This window comes from Strigops habroptila, chromosome 4, assembly GCF_004027225.2.
Source record: "Strigops habroptila isolate Jane chromosome 4, bStrHab1.2.pri, whole genome shotgun sequence".
NCBI classification, from domain to species: Eukaryota; Metazoa; Chordata; class Aves; order Psittaciformes; family Psittacidae; genus Strigops; species Strigops habroptila.
The window spans coordinates 246,535-257,181 of NC_046358.1; the positions used below are offsets into that span (position 1 = coordinate 246,535).

At 63.8% G+C, this 10,647-nt stretch overlaps 1 protein-coding gene and 1 long non-coding RNA gene across 2 annotated transcripts; one reads left to right on the top strand and one right to left on the bottom strand.

Moving 5' to 3' along the window:
* Positions 1 to 1,532: 1,532 nt before the first annotated feature.
* Positions 1,533 to 8,340, bottom strand: VPS51 (VPS51 subunit of GARP complex). Its single transcript, XM_030485054.1, has 10 exons — positions 8,117 to 8,340; positions 7,551 to 7,680; positions 7,318 to 7,464; positions 6,590 to 6,812; positions 5,080 to 5,821; positions 4,527 to 4,745; positions 3,577 to 3,798; positions 2,884 to 3,005; positions 2,407 to 2,494; positions 1,533 to 2,172 (listed from the first exon to the last, which is right to left on the bottom strand). Exons 1-10 carry the CDS (start codon positions 8,315 to 8,317, stop codon positions 1,912 to 1,914), a joined length of 2,355 nt encoding a protein of 784 aa, XP_030340914.1. The 5' UTR covers positions 8,318 to 8,340; the 3' UTR covers positions 1,533 to 1,911.
* A 14-nt stretch (positions 8,341 to 8,354) lies between these two features.
* Positions 8,355 to 10,266, top strand: LOC115607581. The gene is made up of 2 exons (XR_003991283.2): positions 8,355 to 8,464; positions 9,882 to 10,266. It is a non-coding gene; the product is annotated as an uncharacterized LOC115607581 (long non-coding RNA).
* The last annotated feature ends 381 nt before the right edge of the window (positions 10,267 to 10,647 follow it).

The window sequence follows — 10,647 nt, forward strand, 5'->3', positions numbered from 1 at the left end:
ACGTCTCAGGGCACGCGTGAACTGCAGCACAGTGCAATGGGCGGGCACAGGAAGCTCCCACCCGCTCTGGGCCGGGGGCTCCAGCTCTTTGCCCTGGTCCCTCGTGTCCCTGTGCCGCGGGGGCTGCCTCAGCCCCTGGTGACCCGGGTGGGGGTCCTGGTGGCTCGTGTATTGAATTAAAGCAAGATTCTTTCTCTTTCAGCTAAACCCTGAGCTCCGAGGCTTTCTGCTCGCAGCATGGAGCACCCCAGGCTGTTAACCCCAGCCTCCTTCGCCTCTGTCCATCCTTTGCAATCACAGCATTTAACGGATCTTTTCCCATTGTTTTGGTTTGGGGTTTGGGTTTTTTTTCCCCCTTTCTCTGATCCCTTCAATTCCCCTCGAGCTCAACATCACTTGTTGCAGCACCCCCATTAACCACAGCGTTCCAGGGGGTGTGTGAGCCCCTCGCAGGGGGCTCCACCTCCTCAGCGGGGCAGGGGCAGGAAATGAGGTGGACGAGCCCCTGGGTGGAGACAAGGACGGGCTCAGCTGGGGGGGGTCAGTGTGATGAGCTGCTGTTGGTTTAGGTAGGGAGGAAATAACCCCCCCCATGGCCAGCCCCTGCCTGGGGGGGTTCCACAGCACCAGCTCCTGCTGCCCGTGGGTGCTCGCTTGTTCTCATGGCAGAAACACCCGGTGAGAGAAGGCTGATGTGGTTCTTGTGTGTGACTTGGGAGCTGTGTCCTTGTGCTGTGACGGTAGGAATGTGTTTGAGCCCCTGGAATGTCTGGTTTGTGTCTCATGTCCAGCTCTCCCTCAGCCTGAGCTGCTTTTCCTGGCGCAGGTGGGTTGAGGGGTCCGTGAGCAGGATTTGCTTTGGGGTTCTCCATAGGGAGCTTTAGGAAAACCTCAGGGTGCTGCTTCTGGGAGCTTGTCCTTGTCCTGCAGGGAAGAGGGGCCTTTCCCTGGGTGCAGGAGCCACCGGGTGCTCTCCTGTCTGTGCTTCCCAGGCCCTGCGGGAGGAGCTGCCTGTGGATGGGGAGCGTGCTCAGCTTTCTCCCCAACGAGCTCCCGGTTTTTCCTGGTTTCTCATGTGGATAAGGACCATGAGCGGGCTCAGCTGGGTTCCTGCACCAGGCCTGGCTGCGGTGCAGGTAAATCTCTCCATCGCAGCTCGGTGCTGTCTCGGTGTCAGGGGCTGTTCTTGCATCACTCGTTTTCCTTCCCTTGCGCTTGTTAAACTCCTGATCCCAGCTGGGGGGGTTTAGCTGCTGCCCGGGGTCACCATCCGCTTCCCAGCTGCTCAACGGCCTCGCTCCAGGGTGAGCACCACGCAGCAGCAGTAACTGCTGCCCTGCGCTCCCCAGCAGCAGAGGCTGCTTGTGGCAGCTCCTCGGGCCCTTGTTTGTGCAAGGGTTTGGCAGAGGGACGGGAAGGGAGCTTGTGTGAGGGGCCAGGTCTGCCCCCTCCCCACTGCCCCATGGGGACCCAGGTATTGACGGGACCCCCTTTCATCCCTACACCCCCCAAACACAGGCAGGGACGCAAAACACAGCTCACACACTTTATTTACTGTCCCACTGTGACAAAGGGGCTGTGCCCAGCGTGTTCCCAGGCACAAGGGGATATAACCGTATGTTCAGTGTCACTGGGTTAAGGGGACAATGTGGGGTGTTACCAGGGCTGGGGGTTGTCTCACATAGGGAAACCGTGCATGGGGCCAGGGGGTGTCCCTGCATGTTGCCAGGGGTGGGTATATGGGGTGTCCTCATGTGTTGCTGTGTGGGACACACAGAATGTCCCTATGGATGTGTGGGGAGTCATAGGGTACGGATCTGTCCCTAGATATGTAACAGGACCCAAGATGCGTCCCCATGGTGACGCAGATGTCCCCGTGTCCCCGCCATGCGCTGCCACGTGCCGCGGGCCCTACCCGCGCTCGCAGATGAGCTCGACGACGCTGTGCTCCATGGGCACGGGGTCGAGGCAGCGGTGCGCGGCGCTGGCGGCCACCTCGTCCAGCAGCCCCTGCACCACGCGCTCGTCGGCGGCGAAGCGCCACAGGTAGAGCTGCAGGTAGTGCCCGTCCACCTGCACCTGCTGCAGCCCGAAGCGGCCCAGCGTGCGCAGCCGCACGCACTCCAGCAGCGTCTTCAGGCTGATCTTGATGATCCCCGTCAGCACCGACACCTGCGCGCGGGGACAGCAGGGACACGTCACACAGCACTGTGTGACAGGGCAGGAACCCCCCGGGCCCAGCTGCACTGGGACATGGGGACACCTGGGACACCCCTCTCCAGGCCATCGGCTCCTAGGATGCTCTCATCCTGGCCAACAGTCCCATGGGGTATGTGAGAGCCAGGAGGTCGCAGGTTGGGGACCTCGGGGGACCCTGGGGACAAGGGGATGTTCCTGCAGCCTCACCTTGTTGAACTCGACAGGGCTGAAGATGTCAATGCGCTCGGAGAAGAGCTTCTGGATGTTGCTGAGCAGGTGGGTGTCCATGGGGGCACTGGGGATGGTGGCACCAGGACAGTCAGGGCATGGGGACAGTCGAGTGAGAAAGCCAGGGGATGTGGGGACAGGGACCCAGGGTTGTCAGGGGACACAGCGATGGGAACAGGGAGATGCTCAGAGGAAGAAGGGACGGCTGGGGAACATGAGGCTGGTGGTGGATGTGGGGACAGTTGGGGAATGTGGGGATGGCCACAAGACACAGGGAGATGAGATAATTGTAGGGCACAAGGCACACAGGGATCACTGGGGGATACTGGGAGAGTTGGGGGAACACGGGGACACAAGGGAAGCATCTGGGAACACTGGATGGTTTTGGGATGTGAAGGGGGTCACAGGGAAGCTGTGGTGGGTACCCCGGGGGTGCCGGGGGGTGCCGGTGCTGACCTGGGGGTGTAGCTGGGGGCGTAGCGCCCGGGGGCCCGCGAGCTGCTGTACACGGAGAAGGCTCTTCGGCTGGAGTCGCTGCTCTGCGCCCGCCGCACGCCCTCCTCGAAGAGCTGCCCCACCTGCAGCACCACAGCCCCAGTGCTGCCATCCCCAACACCCAAAGCACACCCCGGCTGCCCCCAAACCACCCTCAGATCCGCTGGCACCCTCCCAAAGACCTTCAAGGACCATATGGGGACCTTGAGCATCCCCTAATGACCCTTAAGGGACATCAGCCTCCATCCCCTGGATACTTCGGTGCTCCCAGGAACCCTCTTGGAATCCCAGACTGGTTTGGGTTGGAAGTGACCTTAAAGCTCCTCCAGCTCCAACCCCTGCCCCGGGCAGGGACACCTTCCACTAGAGCAGGTTGCTCCAAGCCCCTGTGTCCAACCTGGCCTCGAACACTGCCAGGGATGGGGCAGCCACAGCTTCTCTGGGAAAAGTCTGTGCCAGCGCCTCAGCACCCTCACACGGAAGAGCTTCTGCCTCAGAGCTCATCTCAATCTCCCGTTTGATAACTGCCAGGGGAGCTCACGGAGCCCTGCGGAGACCCTCTGAGGACTTTCTAAAGCCCTCAAGGAGCTGATGGGGATCTCAGGGCCTCTCCGGGGCCCCCCCATGGGACTTCAGCTGCGGCGCGGGCCCAACCTGGACGTCGATGGCGGTGATGTCCTCGACCACGCGCTTCATGACGGCGCGCACGTTGCGGGGCTCCACGGTGCTGAGCCAGTCGCGCGTCTCCACGCTCTTGCGCAGCATCTGCGCCACGGCGGCGCCCTGCGCCTGCACGTAGTGATCCAGCAGGCGCTGCGCCGCGGCCCGCGCCTCCGCGCACAGCACCGGCCCCGGCGTCACCGCCCGGGCCCCGTCCTGCGGGGGGACACGGCACCGTGGGCACGGGCGGGAGCACCCCGCGCCTCCCCGCTGCACCCACCGCCACCACTGCGGATGTGGGACACGGGGATGGCCCCCGCGCCTCTGTGTGATGTTCTAGGGCTCAGGGACATCAGGGACCCATGGAGTGCTCTCCAGGCCACCCCACCTGCAGCAGCATCGCTGCCACCCTCGTATCTTCAGGGCATCTGGAGGGATTTTGGGACATGCAGAAGCCCCTTGGGGACATCTGGGAGACATTGGCTCAGGTAAGGACCCTTTTTGCGTGCTGCCATCCCAGGGTTATACATGGGGTGACAACAGGGCACTGGGAGGGACTTGGGGACATTTTGGGGTCCCTCAGGGACACTTGTGAGCACACAAAGGCAGCAGAAAGATCCCCATACCTCCACACACACCATCCCCACCACCACCCCCTGGGTGGACACGGGGCCACAGAGGAACGTGGGGGTATTTGAGGTCCCATGGGGCCATTTGGGACCCCCAGGGCCATTTTGGGGAGAATCAGACCTTTCTGGGTCCACTCAAGAATGTTTTAAGGGACACAGATGGAAGGAAGACCCCATGAACCCCATGGTACCACCACTGCGTCCTGAACGGACGCTGGGATGTGGCGATGCAGAGCCCTTCTGTGACATCCTGGGGACATCTGGGGTCCCCTTAGGGCTATTTTGGGGCCAACCAGGGCAGTTTTGGGGGCTCACCTGGGGGGGGAACTGCTCGTCGGTCAGAGTGAGGATGTAGCTGATGGTGGTGGCCTCATAGTCCAGACAGAGGCGGGCCAGGAGCAGCAGCAGGGCCGGGGGTGCCGCGGGGGCCCCCCGCTCGGCCGGGCCATCGGCAAAGCCACGGGCGGTGCGGCAGAGCCAGCGCACGAAGGCCACCACCAGCCCTTCCCGCACGGCCTCCACGCAGAACTCCCCCTGCAACCAGAAACGGGGGTTACACCCCAGATAACACCCCAGGGCCCAAAACCCCCCCGAGTGCCCCAGTGACCCCCCTCGTGTGTGTCAAGTGCTCAAGGCCAGGTTGGACACAGGGGCTTGGAGCAACCTGCTCTAGTGGAAGGTGTCCCTGCCCGTGGCAGGGGGTTGGGACTGGAGGAGCTTTAAGGTGCCTCCAACACAAACCACTCTTGGTTCTATGAAACTGCCTTGGCAGCCTCCAGGTTGCCCACAGCCCCCCCAGTCTGCCTCATGCAAGCCCCATCCTGCCCTGTGCCAACCCCGCATTGCTGCAGTGACCCCCAGAGCTCACCTTGAAGTAGGGCAGGCTGGCGAAGGCGACGTCCTTGGCGGTGAAGAGCTGCACGTAGGCCAGCACAGCCTTGAGCTGGCCGAGCACGGAGGCGGCCAGTGTGGCCAGGAGGTCGGGCAGGCCGGGCCCCTCCTTGCCGGGGGGCCGGGGGGCGGCCAGCGCCTGGCGCACGTCCCCGAGGCAGCCCATGAAGAAGGTCTGCAGCGCTCGCAGGTACCGGTCCACGCGCTCCCGCGCCGCCCGCGCCACCAGCGCGGCGCCCGCCTCGGCCCCGGCGGCGGGCAGCAGCTCCAGCAGCGCGCGCAGCCGCCGGTGGAACCGGTCGAGCGCCCGCACCAGCAGCGACGTGTCCCCCAGGCCCCGCTCCAGCGCCAGGCGCCGCTCCAGCAGCTCAAAGTAGCGCGCGGTGAGCGCGGCGGCGAAGGCCTCCAGCCGGCCCGGCCCGGCGCCCGCCCAGCCCTCGAACAGGCTGCGGTAGGAGCCCGCCAGCACGCACAGGCTGCCCACGAAGGCCGAGCTGCCGCGGTCCACGAAGTCCAGGATGTCGGAGGCGGGCGGCGGCGTGGCCGCGGCGCCGGGGGCAGCGGGTGGCGGCAGCTCGGCCTCCAGCGCGGCCAGCTCGGCCTCCAGGCGGGCGCCCGCGTGGCTCAGGAACTCCTCACACAGCTCCTCGGGCGGCTCCTCCAGCTGCAGCAGCATCTCCACGCACTCGGTGAGCTCCTTGGGGTCCAAGGTCTCATCCCTGGGGAAAGGAAGGTGGGGGGGTTACGTGGGGTGGGAGGTTCCGGGGTTAGTGGCACAGCAAAACAGGGAATGGGCAATGGAAGTTATCAGTAGGCTTCAGAGTAAACAGCAATTATTCAGGAAACAAAGGGGGGGAAATACTTAATGCTCCAGAGGTAACAGTGGTTGTAGTAATAAAGAACTCACTGGGGATCATCAGCAGGTTCCAGAGCTTACACTAATAACAAAAACCCCTCAGAAAGTTCCAGAATTATCCCTTTGCCATAAACCCCAGTAACGGTCAGAATTAACCCCTTACTCCACAAATGCTCTGCAGGAGGGACCATCGGATCATAGAATAGAATCACAGACTAGTTTGGGCTGAAAGGGACCTTCAAAGGTCACCCAGTCCAACCCCTGCAATGAGCAGGGACATCTTCAACAAGATCACGTTGCCCAGAACCACATCCAGCCTGACTGGAACGTGTCCAGGGATGGTTCCTCATGCTGTCAATATGAGCCAGGGTAAGTGCCCCCCTCCCTAGGATGTTTCTTGAGGGCTCTTGTCATTAGGCTCCAGATTTAACATCCCCAACCCCTTGAAAAGCTGTCTCCTGCGGCTGTTATCAGTAGGGTTCAGGGTTAATGTAGCACGACCACCATCGTACCCCACGAGGGCTGGTCACGGGAGTTGCTCTCGTTTGTCCCCAGAGTGAACACCCCCCCAGGCTGTTCCCGGGTGCTGCCAGCAGCAGGGTGACCCCCCCGGGCGCCGGCTCCTGCTCACCGGAGGCGCGCGCGGAGGCGCTGGGCCAGGTCGGCCATGATGGCGCGGCTCTCGTCCTCGATGGCGCGGAAGGAGGGCAGGTGCCGGTAGTGGCGGAGCACGGCGCGGGCGCGCGCGTGGCACCGCAGGGCACGGGCGGGCTCAGCCCCCGGCGCCGCCCAGCACCGCAGCCGCCCCGGCACCTCCACCAGCGACTGCAGCTTCCGCAGCAGCGCCTGCACCCCTGCGGCCAGAGGGACCAGCGCATAGCCCAGGGCAGGGCCTGGAGCTGCAGCCGCGACCCCTTGGGGTCCATCCACCCCCCAGATCTGCCCCTCAGCACCCCCACTCTGTTATCCGCCCCCTACCCCCTGGATCTGCCCCTCCCCAGGGTCTCCCAACCCCCTCAGCTCTGCCCTCCAGGGTCTCCCAACACGCTGTTCTCTGCCCCAGACCTCCCAGATCTGCCCCAAACCCCCCAGATCTGTGCCCCTTACACCCCCTGGATAGGCTCCTCAGCCCCCAACCCCCATTATCCATCCTCCACCTCCCCCCATTTCTGCCCCATAACTCCCAGATCTTTACCCCGAGGCCCCCCAACCCCCTTCCACCTACCCCTGCCTGCAAGATCTGCCCCCCAGGTTCCCCTCCACCCCAAGATCTGCCCCACAGACCCCCAGATCTGCCCCCAAGCACCATGACCTGCCCCCCTGGCCCCCCCCCCAGCCCTGCGCCGCTCCCCGCCATACCGGCGAGCTGTGCGCCGCGGCGGTGCCGGTCCTGCAGCGCGGCGCTGACGCGGGCGCTGGAGGTGCTGATAGCAGCCATGTTGGCGGCCAGGTCGTCCATCTCCGCCTCCATGTGCCGGAAATCCACCTTCATCTTCCGGATGGTGTCTGGGGAGCAGGAGCCAGACGTGGGGTCCCTCGGCTGCCCGGAACCCCCCCCCCCGAGGCACCCACACCCCAAAGTGGGTGCTCACCGGTGGCAGAGATGAACTTGTTGTAGTTCTCGTAGAGCAGTGTCTGCATGTCGCTGTCGAGGGCGCGGATCTCCCGGCCCAGCTCGGCCTCGCGCGCCAGCAACTGCGCCAGGGAACACTCGCTGCGTACCTGGGGGGGGACAGGGGCATGAACACCTCCAACCCACTGCCCCCAACCCACTGCCCCCTCCATCCCCTGATTTACCCCTTGGAACCTCTGATTGCCCCCCCAGTCCCCTCCCAGGATATGCCAGCTGCCCCCGTCAGAGCCCTGACTACCACCAAGGGAGCCCTATCAGACCCCCAGGCCCCAAATGTGCCTCTGGGATGCTCAGCTTCCCCCTCAGGAGCTCTAACTGCCCCCCATGGGTGCTAATTGCCCCTGTCCCCCCCCCCACTGCTCCAGAGGGCCCCAACACTGCCCCCACGGAGACACCCCGCGCCCTACGGTCCCTGGGGAAGGAGCCAGAGGGTCCCGCAGGGCCCGACCTGGGGGTCCCCGCGCCCCCGCCGGGGGGTGTCTGCGGGGACCGGGGGGGGGGGGTCACTGCGGGCGCAAACGTCACCTTAGTGAGGAAAACCTCGGGGTCGAAGTGGGGCCCGTTGATGTCGGCGGGGTCCGGGGCCGCCTCGGCCGCCTCCGCCGCGGACGGGCCGTAGTAGCGCTGGAGCGGCCCGTGCGGCCGCCGCCACCCGCCGCTGCCGCCGCTGCCGGGCTCGGGGCTGCCCCCGGCGCCGCTCCCCGCCGCCGCCGCCGCCTCCGCCATCGCGCCACCGCCTCCCGCGCTTCCGGCCCGTCCCCTGGGCGTCAGTTCCGCCGCGACGGCGCCGTCGCCGCGGCAACCGGGGCCGCGGCCGCCCCGTCCCGCCGGGCCCGGCGCTGCGGGAGCGGGAGGAGCCGCCAGCCCCGGCGGGTGAGCAGCCGGTGCCGCCCGTCCCCGCCGCCCCCTCCCCGGGCCGCCGCGCGGGTCCCCTCGGGGCGTTGGGGGCGCGCCCGGCCCCTGCTCCCCCCGGTTCCTCGTCGGGGGCTGCCCCGGGGCCGCCCTCGGCGGTTGGGGAGGGGGTGTCATGGGGCGGGCGCGGGGACGGGGCAGCGGCCCCGGCGGAGCCCTGCCCGGTGGCGGCGCTCGTGGCTCCGTTTCGGGGCTGAGATCACCCCCTGCGCCCCGAGCGGCCTGAACCCCCCCGAGGGGTGGGTTTTACCCGCCCCAGGCTCCTCCTGCCCTCGCATTCCCCCAGGAAAGGGGAGAAACAGCGAGGAGCGGCCGCAGCAGTGTCCTGGGGACACCGAGCTGTGTGGTGCAGTTGATACACTGGAGGGAAGGGATGGGATCCAGAGGGACGTGGACACGCTTGTGAGGTGGCCGATGCCAACCTCATGAAGTTCAACCAAGCCAAGTGTAAGGGCCTACACCTGGGTCGGGGCAATCCCAGGCACTGCTACAGGTTGACCGGAGAAGAGATTCAGAGCAGCCCTGCAGAGAAGGACTTGGGGGTGTTGGTTGACGAGAAGCTTAACATGAGCCAGCAGTGTGTGCTTGCAGCCCAGAAAGCCAACCAAGTCCCGGGCTGCATCAAAAGAAGCGTGACCAGCAGGTCGAAGGAGGTGATCCTGCCCCTCTACTCTGCTCTTGTGAGACCTCACTTGGAGTACTGCGTGCAGTTCTGGTGTCCTCAACATAAAAAGGACATGGAGCTGTTGGAGCAAGTCCAGAGGAGGCCTCGAGGATGCTCAGGGGCTGGAGCACCTCCTGTATGGAGACAGGCTGAGAACATTGGGGCTGTTCAGCCTGGAGAAGAGAAGCTGCGTGGAGACCTCAGAGCAGCTTCCAGTGTCTGAAGGGGGCTACAAGGATGCTGGGGAGGGACTCTGCATCAGGGACTGGAGTGATAGGACAAGGGGTGATGGGTTCAAACTGAAACAGGGGAAGTTCAGGTTGAATATAAGGCAGAAGTTCTTTACTGTGAGGGTGCTGAGGCGCTGCAATGGGTTGCTCAAAGAAGTTAATGCTCCATCCCTGGCAGTGTTCAAGGCCAGGTTGGATGGAGTCTTGGGTGACATGGTTTAGTGTAAGGTGTCTCTGCCCATGCCCATGGAACTGGATGATCTTAAGGTCCTTTCCAACCCAAACTATTCTGATTCTATGACGCGGGGGGGTGACATGGGGTTCCCAACAGGCGTGCCACCGGGATGGGGATCAGAGGGCAGTGCCCAGGCACACACAGCAGGGCACAGCAAACAGCACACACACATCACGCTGGGCAGCATTTGCTGAGGACAGGGCCCCACGGTCATGTTTTGTGTGGTTTTTGTCCCTTTTCCCTTCCCAGGTGATGCTGATCCAGCCCCAGGCGCCCGCAGCTTCCCCGGGACCTGCAATCCCACCTTCAGGCAGTGACCTGCATCCTGCTCATTCCAGCACACAACTGGGAGCACGTGGATCAGGCAGCGGTTCCTGGCGGTATTTCACCTTTCCCATTGTTACCAAAGGATTGCCCATGTTTGCTGCAGTGATCCCAGCTGCATGGTGCACTCCTCAGCTCCTGTGCTAACTGTGAGAGCTCGAGGGAGGGACACGTTCCTCTGTGCCATAACGATTTGGGGTGCTCCTCTCGATGGTGCTGCAAAGCCACACTCAGGTAACAGTTACTGCTGACTTCTAGGGCTTGGTTTGTTACAGCTTCAATAAAAACACCCCAATGTTTTGTGCATTCACCTCGAGCTGGGGGTGTGTGGGGTGGATCTGCTCGCATCTGCATGCTGCAGAGAAAGCAGTTTAATATTAGGGCTATATAAGCCTAAACCAAGATGAACGGATTAACTGAGCAGATGTTCAGGGCCTGAGGGGCTGGTGGTGGCTGAAATGAGGAAGCCCCAGTGCTGATGTGTTGGGTGTTTGATCCCCTGTCCCTTGTGCTGCTGTTGTGATTGTCCCACATGCTCATTTCTGCCTTCTCCCTGATCTTGTGCCTCCTCAGCATGTTCACTGCGGTGCAGGATTCTCCTGCAGCACACGCACAGGTTACCCATCCCCAGCTTTCCCAAGAGCTTCCCAGCGCCGTGTTCAGGGGTTGAGCACAGTTACACGGGGCTGTG

Bases quoted from the DNA above. Each gene is read 5' to 3' on its own strand.
- VPS51 (XM_030485054.1), bottom strand. From the start codon at position 8,317: ATGGCGGAGGCGGCGGCGGCGGCGGGGAGCGGCGCCGGGGGCAGCCCC. The intron at 3,006-3,576 runs GTTGGGCCCGCG...GTGGTGCTGCAG, and splicing joins TCACCGCCATCGACGTCCAG to GTGGGGCAGCTCTTCGAGGA. The intron at 2,495-2,883 runs GTCAGCACCGGC...CACCATCCCCAG, and splicing joins GCCCCCAGCTACACCCCCAG to TGCCCCCATGGACACCCACC.